The sequence below is a fragment of the Fukomys damarensis genome, unplaced genomic scaffold (genome assembly GCF_012274545.1).
Source record: "Fukomys damarensis isolate Sample0158 unplaced genomic scaffold, DMR_v1.0_HiC HiC_scaffold_27, whole genome shotgun sequence".
In the NCBI taxonomy this organism is placed as follows: Eukaryota; Metazoa; Chordata; class Mammalia; order Rodentia; family Bathyergidae; genus Fukomys; species Fukomys damarensis.
In genome coordinates, this window is record NW_022900939.1 from 3932088 (window position 1) to 3954634 (window position 22547).

General features: G+C 37.2%; 2 protein-coding genes across 2 annotated transcripts; both read left to right on the forward strand.

Annotated features, from left to right (window-relative positions):
• Positions 1 to 2748: 2748 nt before the first annotated feature.
• LOC104851160 (olfactory receptor 1030) lies at positions 2749 to 3705 on the forward strand. The gene has a single exon (XM_010608340.1). The coding sequence runs from the start codon at positions 2749 to 2751 to the stop codon at positions 3703 to 3705; it is 957 nt and encodes a 318-aa protein (XP_010606642.1).
• An 8311-nt stretch (positions 3706 to 12016) lies between these two features.
• On the forward strand, positions 12017 to 12952 carry LOC104851235 (olfactory receptor 5M8). The gene has a single exon (XM_010608409.1). It carries the CDS (start codon positions 12017 to 12019, stop codon positions 12950 to 12952), a length of 936 nt encoding a protein of 311 aa, XP_010606711.1.
• Positions 12953 to 22547: the final 9595 nt, after the last annotated feature.

The following is a 22547-nucleotide window of genomic DNA, read 5'->3' on the forward strand; positions in this document are numbered from 1 at the left end:
ATATAAAATCATGATGAATCAAAATCAATGAAGTGACCAAATCTGTTAATTCTATCATCTAGTTTACAGTTGATCATTTTTATCCACAGAAAGGAAATATAACATTTTTAGGTAGAATTCCATTTCCACTGAGTGTTTTAACAGTAAGTGTAGTTGTCCAAAGGCTCATTACAGTACACACTGAGTCCCAATTGCGCAGAAATTTCAGACAGGAAACCTGGGCCATAGCAAAACCTTTCTTTACAAGGCTCTCCTCCCACTGTACAGGTGAGTTATTTTTCTGAGTGTTATTTCTTATAAAAAGAACAGATATTCATGACTGTTACAAAACTGGTTCATTCGTTTCTCTACTGCTTTGACACGAGCTGCTTGACATTGTCTATTAGACTAAGAGTTAGAAAATGCTGAGGGTCACAGCAGGTACATTTTGTGGCTGCTTACGTAAATGTCTAATGGACAATCTTTCTAGTGATGGTAGACTGGAGAGCAAACAGTGATGGGAACTTTAAGACTGACTGACTCTCACGTTTAAAAGTTTTACTTGTCATGGTATAAAATCATACCTGCACCTATGTGGAAAGCCTTTGATTTCTCATGAAAGTCTTTCTCATGATAGTTGCATGCGCTGTTCGCATCACCTGGAAGTCTTTCCACACTTCTTTCTGCACAGAAAAGTCCTAGTGATTATTCAGACCCTGGTTAAATGTTGCTATTGTTTGAGGCCATTCCAATTCCCGAGACAATTTTGTTCAAGTTTTTCTATTGAATTAATGAAATTTAACTGTAAATTTTATCATCTTTACCATAAGGTTTCTAATTGGCTCTTTCAAAACAAGTACTTTCAAGACAAGTTATTTTTATTTTCTTCACAGTCCTGTAAGACCTTGAGTGCATGTTGTTTGGAAAAGATTGTCTTATTTAAAAATTAATTCGTTCACATACTGAAAGTGTCATAGAGTGACAGTGGCTAATTCATGTTTCTATTTGGTGCAGTTCTCATGAACAGAGTCCTCTTTGGTAGTATGCAGGTGGTGACATTAGCATTACATGTACTTGTTATTTATATCATAGACAAGAACTACAGACTTCTGTTTCGTGCTCTTATTAAAAATACGTTGATGGGCCAGGGATTTAGCTCAGTGGTTCTGCCACCTGCCTCGCAAGCACAAGGACCTGAGTTCAATCCCCGGTACCAAAACAAAACAAAACAAAACCCCCAAAACCCCAAAACAACAACAACAACAAAACAACAAAAACGATAGGTTGAAAGCTAGAATTGATTGCAACCCTAGTTTTAGTAGATCTCACATAAAGTCATAGTACTTAAAATTGGACTTTGTTAAGCCCTTAAAATGGTGATGGATGGTGAACCTTTAAGAGATGAATGCCCAAACCACACCCCTAATGTCCAGCTGTCAGCCCTGCAATTAAACCTCAACACTGCGCTTTTAATTTAGAAAACAAAGAAAACCAACTGCTGTCTGATACTCGACTGCTGGGGTGACTCGCTGGTGCACAGAGAGGGCTGTGCTGCCCTTGGGCTTGTGTGCTCATGGATTCTCCATCTTTGCCTTAAAACATGGCTTTCACAGAAGCACACAGCAAACGCTGTGCCCCACAGTGAGAGCCGTTGCTATTCTGTCCACTGGGAAGCACTCCTAATTCCTCTCTTCTGACTCTTACACCGTACACTTCACTCATTCTTGTTAGCCATGTGGTTCCAAAGGACAGTTGAGTTTCGGTCCCTTGTCCTATTTTATACATCATTAATAAAAATTTTTTGAGAATTCATAATGAGAATACATTGTTCAGAATTCTAGCCAAACAATTTCCAGATGTATTCTCTTATTATTATTGATGTTTTCTGCACTGGTATTGTTTGCCGAAAGTATGATCAGTTCACTATAATTAGTTATGTGCTAACTCTGTACTAAACAGAGTTCTGTCTCCCTAGCTAGATTTGCTTTGTAATCCTGGGCATTATATTGTTATAATGAACAGGCTGGACTATTTCTGCTATGGCTAGAAAGCTGAGAGTTAGATTTCTGTTCCGGTTCCACTCACTGCACAAATCTGCCGACGTTTGTTATATGCTGTGACACCCTTACATGCTTCCTAGGGGAAGTGAAAAATAGTAAAGAGATGAGAAAATGAGATTAGCACCAAAGACTTGATTGCGTCTTTTCCCTTTACCCCTGTCTTCTTGTTTTAAGCACACACACTCCTTGAGCAAAATTCCTTCCATTTTGAGTCACATGCAGCAATTCACACATAGTATGTCTTTGTTATTCCGGAGTTGAAAATCTTTGCTCTGCTCCCGCAGAAATGGAAATCCAGATCTTACAGAAATAACAGTGCAACAGACCCTGGAGAAATTCATTCAGACCCCTCTAATTCTGGGCTAACTCGGTATAGGGAGAGGTAAATTTTCAAAGGTGAAGCTTGTAAATACGGACACACTGTAACTGCAGAAATGCTTTGCAAATACTTGCTACCACTGACCCAGGATTACACCTGGGCACCTATCTCTGTAATGAGCCACTCCCTCTAGGAGCCATCTGAACAGTGCATTGAGCTAATGGAGATCATGACCCCTTAAGACAATCTCCCCCTACCTTCTCTGACTCTAATAGTGTGAGGGTGAGTGAGAATTGAAGCTACAGACAGACAGAGAATTGGAGAAAAAGAAAAGAAATCACTAGATGTCTGATTCACCGTCTTACTTCATTTTAAGTCAGCTAAGTGAGCATGCTGGTACCTAGGAGAACAATCAAAGGAAATTCCACCTTGGTGACTGAGTTTATTCTCTTGGGATTGACGGATCACCCGGAGCTTCAGCCTGTTCTCTTTGTGCTGTTCCTGGTGATCTACTTGATCACCGTTGGGGGGAACCTTGGGATGATGGTCCTGATCCGAGTGGATCCCCGCCTACACACTCCCATGTACTTCTTTCTTGCCAGCTTGTCCTGCTTGGATCTGTGCTATTCCACCAATGTCACCCCCAAGATGCTGGTGAACTTCTTAGCAGAGAAGAAAACCATTTCCTATTCTGCCTGCTTAGTGCAGTGCTATTTTTTCATTGCCATGGTGATCACTGAATATTATATGCTAGCCGTGATGGCCTATGATAGGTACGTGGCCATCTGCAACCCTTTGCTTTACGGCAGCAAGATGTCCAAAGGAGTGTGTGCGCGCCTGATCGCTGGTCCCTACGTCTATGGGTTCCTCAGTGGCCTGATGGAGACCATGTGGACCTATCGCTTGACCTTCTGTGGCTCCAACGTCATTAACCACTTCTACTGTGCTGACCCACCCCTCATCCGCCTCTCCTGCTCAGACACCTTCATTAAGGAAACGTCTATGTTTGTGGTAGCAGGGTTTAACCTTTCCACCTCCCTCCTCATCATTCTCGTCTCCTATCTGTTCATCCTCACTGCCATCTTGAGGATGCGCTCTGCCGAGGGCAGGCGCAAAGCTTTCTCCACCTGCGGGTCCCACCTGGCGGCAGTGACCGTGTTTTACGGGACCCTGTTCTGCATGTACGTGAGGCCTCCCACGGACAAGTCCGTGGAGCAGTCCAAGGTCATTGCTGTCTTCTACACGTTCGTCAGCCCTATGCTGAACCCCATCATCTATAGTCTAAGGAACAAGGATGTGAAACAAGCTTTTCGAAAACTGATCAGAAGAAATGCGCTTTCCAAATAAAATCACTGAGAATCTCCCTTCATAAATTAAAGATCTACTTGTGAGCACTTTATCCAACTTAGTAGAATTTATAGTAAAGCTAATTTATATTCATGATGAAAATCTATAACAATAAAACAAAATATACAAATATTTTATAACTGTGTGAGACCTAAATGTCATGTATGCATGAAAGATGGCAAACCGTATAGGTCCCTATGGTAAATTAGTCATTATAAAATTTTACACTGAAGCTTTATACATTGTCCTTATATTATAAAATGTATATGTTTTTGTTGTAAAATAGCTAACCTTTTTGGAAGGGTACAATATAAGAGTAAAATATTTCTTTCCATACCCTTCCGTTCTCACTTGGCAGTTACTTTATTATCTTTTTTTTAAATTTTCAGAAAAAATTGCACATCAAACAACATATATGTGGTTATATAATATGTACATATGTATGCAAAATTTTAAAAATGCACCCTGCCAGTACTTGATTTTTAATAGTATATCATTCTGTAGGTTTATTATATGGGGCTTCAATCTGTGTTTTTGACAAATGTTCCCACATGTGCTGACAAAACTTGCTGTCACCTATAGGACAGGAAATCTATTTTAACACCTGCCTGGCAATGCCTGACATCCACTGGCTTTGTCCCACTGTGGAAATCACTTTCCATAAGATACCTTACTCCTCCCATCACAAGAGAGCCCCAAACGTTGTTTTCAGTTATTTATCTCTGGATTAGGCTCTTAGAAAATTGCATCAGTGTCCTCAAATAACAGTGACTCCTGTTGAGATTGTCAGTAATATCTACACTTGTAGGGAGAAAGTGCTACATGCTTTTCTCATCTCTAATAAGCTATGTTTTTTTCAGATGGATCTGTGATTTGCTATTGGTATCACAGTTTCAATTTTACCCGCAGCTCTTCCTTGCCCTGATTGGTTAGTATACATCTAATTTTAGAATGCAAAGTATTAAACTCTTTCTGATATGTTAATGCTCACATGACAGGAGGACTGTTAAAGCCATAACATTTCTGGTGGCTTTGAAATCGCATAATATAAGAAAAATTGACAAACATTTGCTGAGTTACTATTTTTCTAAATGTATACATTTAAGCATTTATTGGATCCTACTAAAATACATACACATAGTTGGATATTGCTATTTAAATCTCCACACATATTTAATTTTGCAAAAACAGCCCCTTTTATTCTTCCAGTCTTTTGATCTCTGGGTCCAGGCCTCATTCTTACATCCTAGTGTAACTCAAAATCAAGGTTCAGTAATGAATGAAGCATTAAAAAACTTAACAAATGTCCACAGTCACAGAGGACAAGTGTTTCCACAGTAGGACAGGGAAAATGATTGTCTTTGAATGGACTAACTGATGGCTCTGAGGAAATACACGATGGGTCATAGGCTTTGATGCTTTTCAGAAGTAAATACGAGTGAACAAAGTGTTCTTGACATCGATGACTGATTCATCAAATATTAAACTCACAGCTATGCCCACATACACATGAGGTTAAGGTAAATAAATTGCATCAAGTACTGGGATGAATGGACTGGGTAGTTGGAGTAAAGACATCAGCCTGTGGAGACCATCTGTGACCCACATTGTACTGCGACGGACATAGGCTAAGGAAGCACTCACTCATTTTTCTTTAATAAATCATTTTAATAAATCATTTTATCTAAAATTTATGGCATTATTCCCTTACCAACAACTTTTTTAAAAAGCTCCCTTATTGAAGTCTGCTATGTGAGATCTCAGGAACAGTCTAAAGTCCAAGTTCTTCCCCTTTTAAAGTTGATTCTTTTAGAGTTTTTATTTATTGAGCAACTTGTACGGTATAGTGAAGGAAGAACCTAGAACAAGTTGGAAGATATTTATGATACTCTCCTAAGAAACAGTAATTATCATAAAAGAGTTTATAATTTTCCCACATAACTAAAAGGTCATCACTTCAATTGCTATTTCTTCAAGGAAAACTTAGCCATGTATATTAAGAAATGTTCTAGGGAATTGTGATTTTGTGAGACTAATATCTTTGTTCAGATAACAAACACCTTCCAGTGACCAAAGGATATTTGAAGAATGTTTAGATACAGTGGCACATGAAAGAAGAGAAATAAATAATTATCAAAACTTGTGCATTGTTTTAATGTATGTTGTATCTCTTTCTCTGCCTGTCAAAACTACGGGTTCAGTATTGTGATATCCATTTTAAACACGAGGAAGCTGACAGTAACAGTCTCTTTATAAATATAAAATCACATCAATCAAAAGGGAGGTTTATATCTGTCTGGTTTCAAACTTTTTTATAGTTCCCTACATCATAATATATATTTCCACACTATATTTGAACAAAAAGCCCTGTAATGAATAATATAATCATTTTCTGTATGTCAAAGTTGTTGTTGATCAAGTGTTTGACAGCTGCTCACATACTAAAACATGCAATCCATGATGAAAAATGATCCTATTTCATAAGGTATAGACACATTCAACTTGTTCAACAAATAAGCTTTGTGGTTAGATTCTGACTCCATCATTTATTAGCCACATGGACATTAAGTGCATGAATTCTGAAATCAGATTTACTGGGATTTTACTGAAACTCACTCTGCCTCAGAATCTTCCCCTTGTTAATGACGGTACTGGAGATGTGGAATTTTTGCATAGAGATGCTATGAGATGAATTAATATTTGCAAAGCACGAAGACGATTTCGCGTACAAAGTTTTCACTAAATATATGTTAGATATAAATTATTAACTGAAAACGCATTCCACCTATTTTATACATTTCTATAATTTCTTTCCTTGCATTTATATTTTTGAATATAATAAAAGATCATATCTTCTATGACACTGTATATCCCACAAGGTAAGAAATGATGTTATGAGAGTGATTATTTTTTATCAATGATCCTGGTACCTAGCTTGTGTTCAAAAAAGGGCCATAGATAAAAGATAGAAAACAGGAAGTAGAGATTATAACGGTAGTATGAAGAAAGGAGCTATTTCTATAAAATATAAAATATACTAATGGAATCTTCAATGTGCATAATTTTTTCATGATTAATCCCTGTTTTCATTTCTTTAAACAGAAGATTGCTTCTGGAAATGTTCAGAATAAATCAGGCCCACGAGAAAGAATTTAGCCTCCTGCGGTGGACCAGCTGTCCAGTGCTGCAGCTTGCCTTCTCTGTCTTGTCTCTAATAGTACATGTTCACTTAATTGTGCTAAATTTGGACACACAAATCACACATTCAGGAAATCTTTTAACCAATCTTCAAAGCCTACAAATTGTAATTAAACTTTTGCTTGAAAAGTTGTGTTTTTTACTCAACTTATTTGAACAGTATGGCATGGTTGCCTTCTTGTTGACTCAATGTTCTGTCATTGTACCCTGTCCTGTCCCTCTTCCGTCCCTGTCTCTGCTCTACATAAAGCATGGCTATCACATGTGCATGGTCATTCACTCTTCCTGTACTTGCATCATCGAGTTCAAAGTGCTCCATGTCTGTGCGTCTGCCATGACCAACATGCACAGCCTTGTGTGGACTCCCATTTGTTTTCTCTAGAGCCTCGCTGTAGGCTTTTACCCTGTGGCTACTCAAACCAAAGAAAATTGGATTTCTACATGGGCCAAGCTGCGCCTTCAGAATAAGCTTAGGCATGTGCAGTACTGGCGAATTTATATTTCACTGGCAAACTTGGAATTTTCTACTCTGTTATACTAGAAGAGATCACTGTTTTTTTTTAATTCTATCAGAAATATAGTGAGGAAATAGCACCTCATTGAAGGAATCAAAATAAAAATGTGATCTGCCCTGTTTGTTTGTGCCTCTGCTTTGAAACAAATGGAAAGAAGAGTACACTGTTGGAAAATAGGAACACAATGGTGAATTTTATGTGTGAATTTGACTGGGCTGAGGGATGCTGTGTGGTCGATAAAGCATCATTTCTGGGTGTGTCTGTGAATGTTTCTCTGGAAGAGGTTAACGTTTGAGGCAGTAGAGTGAACAAAGACACCCTTCTCGTCCGGTGGGTCAGCTTTAGCTTGTCTACAGAAGGCCAGCAGAGAACAGAGCACCAAAAGGAAGGCACAGTTGCCCACTCTGTTTGAGGGCGAGCATCCATATTGTGGCCCCAGATGTTGGTGCTCCTGTTCTCAGCGCTTACACTCACATCAAGAGTAGGTTGCCCTAGTTTTTATGCCTTTGGATTCAGACTGAGCTATCCCATGGGCCTTCCTTGTTTTCCAGTTTTCAGGGCACATTGGGCTTCACTGTTGCATAAGTCAATCTCCATAACAATTGTCTGTCTGTCTGTCTATCTATATCTATCTATCTATCTATCTGTCTATCTATCTATCTTATATTCAATATATATGTAATACATATTATATGTATGCAGTATAGTATATATTATTCTCTCTCTCTATATATATGTGATCTCCTATGGGCTGCATTTCTTTGCCGAACCCTTGGAAATACAGATTTGGTAGCTGAGAGTGGTTCTAGAGGATCCATATACTAAGAATGAGTTTTCTGAATAAGTTCTGTGCTTTCTGGAATTGCCTTGTTAGCTAGTTTTAAAAATGCTAATACGCATATCTCACACAGTAAAGAGAACATTGATCATCCACCCACTGAACAAACATTTAAAGAGATATATAAACTGTGTACCCTGGATTCCTGTAATCAGCCACTTATAGGATACAAGGCCCTAAGCCATCAATATTGATTCTTTTGAATATTTTGGAAAAATAAGAAACATAATGATATCGATAGGTTGCTCCTAATGTCACTGCTCAATATGGTGAAAGAACAGAATGAGCTCAAGACTTGGGATTCAAGCTCACATCTAGAAGCTTCTAAAGGAGCCCTAACAGATGGTCTCATCTCTTGTTGTCACCCTTATGTAAATACAGAATTTGGAAAAGAAATTACGTCAATTCATGTCATTCTTTATTCTCTGATTCCCTTCATTTGTTCTCAGAGTTTTCTCCAAACCAACCATGATGGGATAAGAAAAGCAAAGGCCGAAACAAGTGACGATTCTGGCTTTGACATAAATGCACCCTCCCTGCCGTGTGCCGTGGGTCGGGAGGTGCCACAGCTGCAGTACTGGGCAAGGGAGGGAAGTCCCTTTTGTAAGAATGCAGCCGTTTCCACTGAGTGAGGAGTGTGGTGGGGAGCGGGGTGCCTCATGAGACAGAGGCATGGGAAGGAAGGTCGTTACACAGAGAAATGCAGGAGACCCACCAGGGATGTGAAATTACATCTAACTCCTGCGCTAAAAGTGTCTGAGCTGCCTTCAGGGAGCGCTTCATTGGTGGAACTGATGATTTCATCTTTATTTTAAAACATGCAATTGGGAAAAGCAGTCAACCTTATAAATACAAGGAAATTTGTTTTCCCTTATTAACCTTGAAGACCCCTAGATTCTCTCTACTTCTTCCTAGGTTGCATCTCTGTATCCTTTTGGAAGTATTGCCTATATTTTGGGGGTATGTTAGGAACTAGTAAAAGTGCTGCCTTTAGAATTGGAATACAAACATTTACTTGGTAGGAATGAGTGTGTAGTTACAAATAGTTAAAAGATTGCACAGAAAAAGTGCTGTTGGCCTTATGTGTAAGACTAATGCTGAAAATCTGAGAATTTCCACTTGTTCTAAAGATTAAACAAAGAGGAAAAAGAAACTGAAATTTCCTGTGATGTATGCATGTGTTTCATACACTGTTAGATCTCTACATACATTACAACTTTTAATCCTCAAGGAAAACCCCTGCAACAATATTTTAAGGTAAGAAATCCCAATGTTCACAGAATTCATGCAATTTATCTACAGTTGTGGAGAGATAATCTCTAGCACAGGCATAATTTTTAAGCCAAATTTACCAAATTCAAAATTTTTCAATTGATCTTGTGAGATAAATATTAGTGCCGATTACTAGAAATATTTAAAGACAAAATGTTAAAGTCTTGGACAGTACCCGCATATCTTGGTAGACTTTTAAAAAAGAAGGTGGGATGTTAGGATGTTCATGCATGCACAGAACAGTGCACATGATGGTCTAGTGTTCTATGTTAGGGAATGAGAAAAAGCAAGAGAGGTACGCTACTATCCTCTGGAAAATACATGCATGCATACTGGTACAATTTAAAATTGTATGCACGTATCTCTCTGCACATGTACTCACGCATGTTTACATACATGTCAGTATTATTCTGTCTGGATATAGATAAGATGCAGAGTCAGATTTGCATTTATAGTAAAGAGGAGAGGAGGAAGAGATATCAGGGAGATGGATAGATGATAGAGTATCGCTATCCTTCTAACAGTCCTGTTTACTATTATATTCAAAACCTTTACTTTCACAAAACATCTTAATGTACACAGACAAGGATGGACCTCAGGCTGAGTTTGAGAATAAGAGCCAGGAAAAAGTGGATGACTCAGAGTAATATGGAGAAAGCAAAGGAAATTTTTGGCTCATATCAAGAAAAAGTAAAGGAAGGTGGAGGTAAGAAACAAGAAGGGAGTAGAAACAAGAGAAAACAGAGGGGCATTATGAGGCCAGAGATTCAGTGAAATAAAATTTCCAGTGAAAAATCCTCCATAGATAGCAGCCAGGTGATGAATTTAAAGAGTATATTTGTCTAGTATTTTAATTTCAACTTTTATTTCTTAAAACTTGTATGATTCACCTTCCTTCCATAGAACTGGGAAACATTGTGTCTGCACGTTAGTGAACATTTTAGAATGTTATATGCAATGAAATGGATGGAAAGAAGGTTTAGGGAAACTTTAAAATGTCTCACGCAGTTGACACCAGGCTCATCCAAGCATAGCACATGCTTTAAGTCACGCTACAGTTCTTGACCACAACTCTAATTCAACTCTAACCAACAGTCATCATTTTATAAAGTTTAATCTTCCACACACATCATCCTTGTAGTGATCTTGGGCACTGATCCCAAAGTGTATCAGTAGATAAAAGGTTCAGTCCCTGTGAAAGCAAACAGAATGACAGGCACTGAAACAAAATAGAAGCTTATTTCCATTCATGCAGTATTCTGAGCTGGCATGTGGATTCAGGTCCTCTGAGAATGGAGAAGGTTTGGCTAATTCAGTTTGATGGTTCTGCCATCTGTGGTTTCTCTTAGCTTTTGAGTCAGGAGGGCTCCACTCTGTCTCCATCACAGCCAGTAGGGGGCAAACAAAGGAAGTTGTTGTAAATCAACAGATAAAAATTCTCTCAGCCAGAACTTGCCATTTCACTGAAGCAAATACAGTTTGTGAATAAGCAAAGAAAAAGAAACTTACTGTCATCATGTTTTTTTTTTCTTTTTCTTTTTCTCCTAGCTTTCCTTTTCTTTCTTCCAAGAACTCACTCGTAAAGGCATGGTCTGGCCTGGAAGGGTAAACTTGGGCCTAGTTGCTGTTGGCTTCTAGTCCACACTGTGAAATCCCAGTCTTGTTTAGATGATCACTTGCCTTTTCTAGCTCAGATTTCACAGTTGTAGGCTAGCATCCTAAAATTAGTCCCTTCTGCACACTGATTCAGGGCCAACGCTCTGAAAAGTTTGGATTGTCTAAAGTAGACTGAATTGATGAGAAGAATGTTAGACTTCCTGAAAGCTTTCCTGTAAGATGTGTACTTGTTCAAGAATTTATCTTTTCTTCTACTTTCTCCCAAAATAACAGCTATTCATTATGTAATAGGACATGCTTCATTTATGTCTTACAAATAGTGAATTAACATACATTTTAAATTTATCATTGAGAGCATTTAAACAAAGAAACTAAGGGATTTTACCTGGCATAACTGGGAAAAATAAATATTATCAGGAAGAGATTTTTTTTCCCACAGGATTCTGTCCTTGTTGTTTGGAAACTTCACTTAAGTAAGTGTAGAGTTTACAAGTGTTTATTCATATAATGTAGAAAAATCTCAGAATTAAAAATTGGTATGAAGTTAAATAAGATGTAAAGTGTAGATAAAATAAATGGATACATGCTCAAGAAGTTTAGTTTTAGGCCATTTTAGTAGACAAAAACAGAAAAGAGGGCAATTATTAAAGAAAAAAAACCTGTAGTTCAAATGCATTGCCACCTAGTTGACGTAGACACTGTTCAAATTAAATCTTGCATTCTAGTGTCTGCAGAGGTAAAGTTAAGTCACAGAAAAGGAAAAAATGCAAAGATGAAAGCAAAACAAGTACTAAGAAAATAGAAGAATTTTAACCATTTAATAGGAGGTCTATGCCGATCTAAAGTTCTCATTTCCTGGTGAAGGAAAAGGATGCTAAGAAACTTTACAGCCGTGACGGAGTTCGTCCTCCTGGGCCTGACCAGCCTCCGGGAGTTGCAGCTTCTCCTCTTCCTGCTGTTCCTGGCTGTTTACCTGGTCACGGTGCTGGGGAATGTGGGCATGATTGTCCTGATCCAGGTCAGTGCCCGGCTCCACACACCCATGTACTTCTTCCTTAGCCACCTGTCCTTCGTGGATCTCTGCTTCTCTTCCAATGTGACTCCAAAGATGCTGGAGATTCTCCTCGCAGAGAAGAAAACCATCTCCTACCCTGCGTGCCTGTTGCAGTGTTACTTGTTCATCGCCTTGGTCATCGTGGAGTTGTACATCCTGGCTGTGATGGCCTTTGACAGGTACCTGGCCATCGGGAACCCGCTGCTCTATGGCAGCAAGATGTCAAAGCGCGTGTGCCTGGGGCTCATCCTGGTGCCCTATGTGTATGGGGCGCTCACCGGCCTCATGGAGACCATGTGGACCTACAGCCTGTCCTTCTGTGGCCCCAATGAAATCAACCACTTCTACTGCGCTGACCCCCCGCTCATCAAGCTGGCTTGCTCCGACACCTACAAGAAAGAAACGTCCATGTTCGTTGTGGCCGGGTGTAACCTGTCCTTCTCCCTGTTCACCATTCTTCTTTCCTACCTTTTCCTTTTCCGCGCAATCCTGAGGATCCGTTCCACCACAGGCAGACACAAAGCTTTCTCCACCTGTGGCTCCCACGTGACCGCTGTCACCATATTCTACCTGACACTCTTTGTCATGTACCTCAGGCCCCCATCCAAGGAATCTGTGGAGCAAGGGAAAGTGGTGGCTGTGTTCTACACCACAGTGATTCCCATGCTAAACCCCATGATTTACAGCCTGAGAAATAAAGACGTGAAGGAAGCCCTCGCCGCACAGCTTTCAAGGAGGAAAACATTCTCCTAACAATGATTGTTTCGCTCCTCATCTCAAACTTGTTATTGGACGTGTTTTTCAGTTGGATGATAGAATTGATGGAGACACAGTACAGTACTGGGGAAAGCACCGTTAATTTCCAAAAGCCAAATATTTAATATAAAATTTTAATTACAGAGGTTTACATGATTGTTGATTCCTTCATTGTTTTCATGTATTAGTTTTTGCCTTTTATGCACAGGATAGCTTTGTACTTTGTTTAAATGGGGAAAAAGTGTTTTTTTTTGGGGGGAAAAATTCCTTAATTTTCATCTACAAGTGTTACTTATGAGATGAATGTTAGATTGCTTATGAAAATACACCACTTGCCAGCCTATTTTTCTTTTCCACAGTGGCCAGCAGGTTTCAGATGGTGACTGATTAGTCAGAAGTCCTAAAAAGTTCTCAATGCACTCATACTAAATGTGTAAAATGTTGAGAAATAATTTTTTTCCATTAAGTTTATTGGCACATTTAAAGCAAACAATACACTAACATTTATCATTGGGATCTTGTACCTTTACGTGATATGTCTTGGTTCTAATTTTTTCCCCATACTCCTTCCCTCCCTTCACCCCCTTCACCCTTCCCTATTTAAAAAGACTTTGTTTCCATTTTTTCACAATTTTTCCCTTATTTCCTTTCACCTACCCTTCCCACTTCCCCTTTAGCTATTTTCTTCTTATTTCACACTATCAGTTGTACCATTTGAAACTTTTTTACTCTTTTAATTTTTCACATCAGAGCAACTAAGAGTATAGCCTTAATGTGCATCCAATTAGCTATAAATATCTCTACTTTCTCATTCTTTATGGATGAGTAGTACTCCATTTATAGAAAAACACATATTATTTATCCAGTCTCCAGTTGATGGGCATTTGGGTTGTTTCCAAGTTTTAGCTATTACAAACTGTACCACTATAACCATGGGTGCGCATATATATCACTGTGGTATGAATCCTTTAATTCTTTTAGGAAGATACCCAGCAGAGGAATAGCTGGGTCTAATGGGACCTCTAATCCTAGTTCTTTGAGGTATCTCCATATTGATTTCAACTGTGGTTGCACCAGTCTGCACTCCCACTGACAATGGAGAAGTGTTCCTGTTTCCCCCTAGCCCCACTAGCATTTGTTAATGGTTGGTAGCAGCCATTGTTTCTGGGGTAAGGTGGAATCTTAGTGTTGTTTTCATCAGCATCTCTCAAATGACCAGTGATGTTGATCATTCTTTCATATATTTATTTGCTGCTTTACTTCTTTGTCTGAGAAATGTCTGTTCATTTCACATACCCATTTTTGAATCAGGTCTTTGTATTTGGGGGCTCTGGATTTTTTTTGAGTTCTTTATATATTCTAGATAGTAGTCCTTTGTCGGAGGAGCATCTGGTAAAAAGTTTTTCCCACATTGTAGGTTGTCTCTTAGCTCTGTTGGTGGTTTCGCTTTCACTGAAAAACTTTTTGATACATTGAGATCCCATTTTTAATTCTTTTTGCAAGTTCTTGTACTACAGAGGATTTTTTCATAAAATCTTCCTCTATGCCAATGTCTTCAAGAGTTCTACCCAAATTACTTTCCAATAAGTTTAATGTTTCTGTTTTGGTGTTTAGATCTTTAATTCACTTGGATTTTAGCTTAGTGCATGGTGACAGATAGGGATCTAGTTTTAATCTTTGGCAAGCTGAAAGACAGTTTTTCCAACACCATTTATTAAAGTGGCTCTCTTTCCTCCAGTGAGGATGGTTGGCTCCTTTGTCAAAGAGGATGTAGCTGAGTATGTCTGGTGTTGTTTCTGCATCTTGCAATCTATTCCACTGATCCTCAGGTCTATTTCTTTGCCAGTACTGTGATTTTATCACAGTGGCCTTGTAATATAGTTTCAAGTTTGGAATTGTGATACCCACTGCTACGTCTCTGTTGCCTAGAATGGTTTTTGCTATTCTAGTACCTTCTGGCTCCAAATGAATTTTTGGATTGTTTTCTCAAGTTTTGGAAGTATGGCCATTTTCACTATGTTTGTTTTTCCTATCCACGAGCAAGGGATATCTTTCCATCTTGTTATATTTTCTTCTATCTCTTTTTTCAGAGTGTTGTAATTTTGAATCTTTTGTCTCCTTCCTTAGATTGATTCCAAGATATTTCATTTTTTGGAGGATATTGTGAAAGGAATTGTTTCCCTAATTTCTCTCTCAGTGAGTCTGTTATTTATGTACAAGAAGGCTATTGATTTTTGCATGTTGACTTTCTATCCAGCTACTCTACTGAATTTGTCATTTAAGTCTTTTGGCAGAGTCTTTTCTGGGGGGTCTTCTATGTACAGTATCATATCATCAGCAAATTGTGATGGTTGAACTTTTTCCTTTCCTATCTTTATTACTTTTATTTCTTTTTCTTGTCTAATTTCTGTGGCTAATGTTTCTAGAACTATATTGAACACAGTGGTGATAGTGGACATTCTTGTCTTGTTCCTGATTTTCTTGTGAAGGTTTTCAGTTTTTGAGCATTTAGTTTGATATTGACTGTTGGATTTTCATAGACAGCCTTTACCAGGTTGAGATAAAGATCATCTATTCCAATTTTCTGTAGGTTGTTTTTTTTACATGAATGGGTGTTGAATTTTGTCAAATGCCTTTTCTGCCTCTGATTATATGGTTTTTTTCCTCAACTCTGCTAAAATAGTGTATTACATTTATTGATTTACATAAGTTGAACCATCCTTGCATCCCAGTTATAGATCCGACTTGGTCAGGGTGTATGATCTTCTTGATGATCTTCTGTATTCTGTTTGCCTGTATTGTGTTGAGGATTTTTGCATCTATGTTCATTAGGGAGATTGACCTGTAGTTCTTTTTGTTTTGGTTGGGTCTTTCCCTGGTTTTAGAATCAAAGTAATACTTGCTTCCAGGAGTGAATTTGGAAGTATTGCTTTCCTTTCAATTTCATTGGAGAGTTTAAAGTGTAGTGGTGATAGTTCTAAATGTCTTCTAGAATTCAGCAGTAAAGCCATCAGGACCTTGACTTTTCTTTGTTGGCAACGTTTTAATTATATTTTCAATTCCACTGAATGTAATTGGGTTGTTTAGAATTTTTATATCTTCTTTGTTCAACTTTGGAAGTTCATATGTATCTAGGAATCTGTCCACTTCTTTTGTATTTTCCATTTTATTATATTACACACTTTTGAAGTAGGCATTGATGATCCTCTGGATTTCTGGTGGATCTGTTGTGACTTCACCTTTTTCCTTCATAATTGCATGAATTTGAGCCTTTTCTTTCCTTTTTGGATAAGGTTGGCTAAGGATTTATCAATTTTATTCATTCTTTCAAAAAACCAACTCTTCCATTCATTGATTTTTTGGTATCATTTTCCTAATTTCCATTGCATTGATTTCTGGTCTAATCTTTGTAATTTGCTCTCTTCTATGAGCTTTGGGATTCTCTTGCTCTTCTTTTTCCAGGAGTCTAAGATTCATCATTAGGTTGTTCATTTGAGCTTGCTCTGTTTTCTTAGTATGGGCCTTCACTGCTATGAATTTCCCTGATAAAACTGCTTTCATTGTGCTCCATAGATTCCCATATGTTGTATTGGCATTATCATTTAATTGTAGAAACTCTCTAATTTCTTCTTTAATTTCCTCTGTGATCCAGTGGTTGTTCATCAGTGTTGATTTAATTTCCCTGTGTTTGTGAAGTTCTTGTGGTTTCTTATGCTATTCATCTCCCATTTAATTGCACCATGATCTGATAGTATACAGGGAATAACTTCCATTCCTTTGCATTTACTTAAGCATGTTATTAAGATAGCATTTGGTTTATTTTGGAGAATAACCATTGTGCAGCTGAAAAGGATGTATATTCTGATTTTGTGGGGTGGAATACTCTGTCGACATCTCCTATGTCCATTTGTTCTAAAACTTGGTTTTGTTCTGTTATTTCATTGTTAATTTTTTGTCTAGATTATCTGTATATTTGTGTCAGTGGAGTATTGAGGTCCCCCACTACAATTGTATTAGTGCTTATTTTGTTTTTCATATCCATTAATATTTGTTTTGTATAGTTGGGGGCATTAATATTTGGTGCATATATATTTATGACTGTGATTTCTTCCTCTTGTACTGTTTCCTTTACAAGGATGTAGTGGCCTTCTTTGTCTTTCTTAATTAGTTTTGGTTTGAAATCCATTCTGTCTGCAAATAAGATAGCTACTTCCTCTTTTTTCCAGGCTCCTGCTACATGAAGAACTGTTTTCCATCCTTTTACTATCAGTCCATGAGTTTCTTTGTGGATTAAGCAGGTTTCTTGTATACAGCATATCATTGGATTTTGCTTCTTAATTCATTCTGCCAGCCTATTTCTTTTGATTGATGAATTGAGGCTATTAACATTGATGATTATAAGTGTTATGTATTAACTTTCCATTGTCATGTTATTTTCCTGTTGTTGCTTCTTTTACTTTTTATTTTTCCCCCTCTTTAATTTCTTGCCTTGCCTGCTTATTTGCTCTGTTGGCCCTTATGGAGTGTGGCCCTCACTGTCTTTTTCCAGGATATTGTTCAGAAGTATTTGGAGTGCCAATGGTGTTCATGAAATTTCTCAGGTGTTCTTTGTTGTTGAAGTACCTTATTTCCCCATCAATTTTGAAAGATAGCTTCACAGGATGCATCAGTCTAGGTTGGAGGTTGTTTTCTTTTAGGACTTGAAATACCTCAGTCCAGGTTCTCCTTGAGTTGAGGGTTTGTGTTGAAAAGTCTACTGTGATTCTGATTCTGATGGGCTTTCCTTTGCCTATGATTTGTTTCTTTTCTCTATCTGCTTGTAGTATTTTGTTCTTCTGTTGGGTTTCCTGGATCTTGATTATTATATGTCTAAGTGTAGATTTTTTTTTTAAATCATGGCTAGTTGGAGTCTTATATGCCTCATTTATCTGTATGTCAAATTCTTCTCCTCTATTTGGGAAGTTTTCTTTCATTAATTATGTGAACTTTTTTTTTATGTCATTTGTACTTTCTCGTGCTACTTTATGGATTCTTATCAGTCTTGTATTATTCTTCTTTGCATCATCTAAGAGTTGTTGGATTGATTTCTCATGAGCCCTTACTGTTTTTAAGAGCGCTCTGTTTTCATGGTCACTGACTGCAATCCTATCTTCTATATCTGAAATTCTATCTTCACATTTGTTCATTCTGCTGCAAATACTTTGTACAGAGTTTTAAATCTCCTGGATATCTGTTTGAATCTGTTTCATGGATTCCATTTCTTTCCTGTGTTGGGCATTCAAGGTTTCCATCATGGTACTGAGCTCATCTATTGTTTTTAATGTTTCTGCTCTAGAGTCTTTAACCATGTCTTTCATTCTTCTCACCATCTCTGTGGTTATCTGGGAAATTATTTCTTTTTTGAATTTTTCTAGAACCCCAATTTATCTGTTTTGTTACTTCCTATGCTATCGGTTCAGCATGTCTAGACAGTTGACTGTCAGACTTTTACATTTAATTGCCCCAGAGTTTATTTTTTAAAGCAGAAGTCTGTGTTTGTGTCTGGTTTAAATGTCTTCTCATTTCTATTTTTGCCATTGTTGCTGGCCTTGGTTTAATTCTTGGGTTAATACTTCCGACCTTCCAGATATAGCTGGTTTTTAGGTTTTGAGCCTCTAAAGACTCTAAGGCAATTACATTTTCATTATACCAGGGAGGACAACTAATTAGATCAGTTATGGTACCTTAGCCCAAGTGATGCAATCAGCAACACAATAGCATTAAGCATAGCCTAGAAAATGAAAATTAGTGATAGTTATTAATCTATCACCTTTAACTATGTGAATTAAATCAAAGAATATAATGAAACCATAGTACCAAGTATAGTGATGTATTAATAGTTAAAGAAAAATATTCTTTATAAATCTTTACAGTTGGGGAGAGTAATAAATATAGTATCACTTTTTAAAATAGATGCAATGGAAGTTTATGCTGCCTTGAAAAGTGTATTGTGTATAATTAATAACATTTTAGATAAATTTCTACATCTTATTGTACAGCTATGCTACAGAATATCTTAAAGACATTTATCATTTAGCATCTAATTTATCTTCTTCATACTTCCATGATGGATAAAACAAGTTTCTGTCTTAGGTAATTAAGAAGTCATTATATGACTTGTCTATATAAATTCTACATATATACACAATACAATATGATTGTGTATATGTATTTCAATTGATGCTATGAATACTGCATGCCTTATCAACAAGTAGATCAGAAAGAGAAAATTGATGCTTATAAATTAGCCCCAAATATGGATTGCATTAGAATGTGCTAGGTATAAACTACAATCCCTTATTTGCTTGTCTTAATTGGATACAGTAAAAAATCAAAACATACTGCTGTGCTGCCCATCAACCAATTTCCTTAACTTTATATTCTGAAGTTTTTATGAATTTAAATTGATTTATTAATAGAAAATCCTACAGGCCTTTACTGAATATTTTATTATGCTTTTGTAACTCAAAGTCCTAGGAAAGAGAAGTAGGAGGTTGCCACAGAATTTATTACCTCTTAAAGATCCAAAAGAGGATTTCTTTGCATTCAAAGTTTTGACACTTTTTAAGATTAACTTAAAAAAGTAAATATATTGTTTTTTCTTATATATATAATGAGTTTACATTAAGCCATTTAGTCCATCTTTTAAGTCACTTACATAATGTACATCTAAAATTTGTAAGATGATGTCATGGGAGTCCTATTTAAATTTTTCATGAAGGAATATCATTTTCTTAGGTGTGGATTTAAATGATTTTCTAATATATGATAGACTATCTGTGCAGTATAAATCCAATAAATAAATAATACACATGTACATTCTCCAAATTGGGACCAGTGAGGGATAGTCTTTTAAGATAAAATTTTCCTTTTGAAATATTTATTTGTAGACAAATAAAACTATACACAGTAACTCATGTTACTTTATGACTTTCTGTGTAAGAGATAATACATATATACATGCATTAGACAAATAAATAAAAATTAAGCAAAGATATCTACAAAAGGAGAGCTGAGATTTAAATGTATCAGTGCCATTGAAAGAAAATGGGTTAGGAAAGATAATCTTAAGGCTAAGTGGATGTATTTTAATTTCTGTGTGTTTACTGATTTCTGCTCATTTATTAGATAAAACGCATCTTTACATTTTTTAAATAAAATAATTAGCTAATAGCTAAAATGCTAGCTCATTTTTTAAACATTTATAAGAGAAAAGTTAATTTCAGACCTGATCCTGACTGTTATACCAATATCATAAACTCTCCACATAGTATTGACTTAATAAATATTTGTAAAAATATAATGTTAGTGAACGATTCATTTATAATATAAGTTAAATTTTCTGCTTAAATGGGTTGTTTGGTTTTTTTTGGTGTTTACCACATACTTATTTTTTCAGTAATTGCATTGTTGGATTCACTAAACTTTGTCTTACTGGTACCGGGGTTCAAACTTGGGTCCTTGATCTTGCAAGGCAAAGCCAGAACCACTAAGCTGAATCCCAACTCTTAAACTTTGTCATTCTTCATAAAAATTATGATAGACCTGGAAGTGAGAACTACAAGAGATTTGGTTTTAAAAATTACTCCTCAGGTTGGTAGAATGAGGTGGGCATTGTCAAATTTTGCAACCACATATCTAGCCCAAGGGTCACAAAATCATGGAAAGAATCAAGTTCATGAACTGAGGTACCAGTCTACTAAGTTCATCTTCTACTGGAAGAGTCAAGAGGTACAACTGTGACACGGGCTGTGTAACATCAACCACAGCTTTAATACTGCAAACCCAGAGCAAATTTTGTTTGATTTTTTTTTTATTGAGTTTATTGGTACATTTAGGGATACAGTACAGTTACATTCATTGTTGGGATCATGTACCTTTACATGGCAAGTCTTGATTCTCATTTTTTCCCCTTACCTCTGCCCTCCCTTCACCCCCTCCTCCCCTCCCCATCTACAAACACTTTATTTTCATCTTTTCATTCTCTCACATTTTTTTTTTAAGATCAATGTGCTACTGTTTGAATGTTCTCATGACCACTCATGTTGATGTTTCCTCCCAGAGATAAAGAATTCCAAAGTGACCTGAGGTAGGAACTATCAGAGAGGACTGGGTCAGGGATGGATTGTGTGGTGAGCGGATCAGTTATGATAGCCGGCTTGGCTGTCTGTTGTGTGCTGCCCTCTTCCTGTTGGAAGCTGAGTGGGATTGGGGCTCTACTGTCTCCTCCAGAACACAGACTCAGTAAGTGCAGAGCAGGACCGTGGGCCTGATAGCTTCTGGAATGGAATGGTGAACTGACCAGTCCTTCCTCTTTGTAAGCTCCTCAGGGGCATGTTCAGTTATAACAGAGTAGATAAGAGGCCCTACAGAATAACTAAAGCACGGGGAAAAATAAAGTTGTAGAAATCTATTTGTTTCTTCCACTTTTTTTAGAAGGAAAAAACAAAGCACCACTAATCAGGTGCCTCTCCTCTAGAGATGTCAGTTTCCCTGGGTCCTTCCTAGGGACCACATTCTTAATTGCTCCTGATTCCTAAGGCACACACTTAAGGCATGGTTACCTGCAGGCTGCTCCCAGGTTCTCCTGTGTCAATTTAAGTTGTTTACCATTTGCCTATGGAGTATTCACTTTCCAACTCTGCATTCTCCTTGACACCATTTCTCTTTTTCCTCAGGTTGGTAAATTAAGGTATAAGATAAAACTAATGGCTTTCATTTCATTCAGTTAATCTTTAGAGGAGTGCATTAATCTGTATCTGTCTGTGCAAGAAAGAGACACAAAAGAGAGTGATTATCAGTGGAGATCAGGCTTGATTATTATGAGTGCTTGATGCAGAGCATTTAATCATTTTCTCTTGTATTTTTAGTATGTGTAAAGGAGTAATATCTCTTTTCTTATTTAGGCACAGTAAAATGCATGCCATTACCATTGTTAAGTCTTATGCACGCACAGAAAAATAAAAAGCAAACAAAGCAAGAGTCAAACATTTCCAAGTCTATAAAATGAGCTGTGGAGGAGCTGCATTCATCAAATATCTGAGAATAGTAATAAAAGCATTAACCTGGGGATCTTATCCTTGCTTTATATTTGCTCTGAAAAAATTCCACATGAATTCATAATTTAATTTCATACAGGGATACAATAAGAAAAACTATACGCACAGATTTGCATTAAATGTTGAGGAAATCCTGTCTTGCTCCTGAGGCATCATGCAGCTACTTCTGTGAAGACCACACAATCTAACATCAGATGCAACCTCTCCTGGTGCTTTCTGATTTTCTGTTGTCAGAACATTGCCTGAAAAAGCATCACTCAAGTTTCCCTAAATTTTACTTTTGAAAGCACTAAAAGTTTCCTCTTTTATGTCTTTCTCTCTGTTGGACCAAACTGGTTCCACATAATCAGATCCGACCTCCAAACAAGAATTTCTCTGTCACTGATCTTTGAAGAGTAAATAAAGTAGAAAAATTCAGGCAGTCACAGACCATTATCAGGGGTGCTTTGTTGTATCACATAGCAGGTAATGGTCTGAGATATCTGTGGACCCTA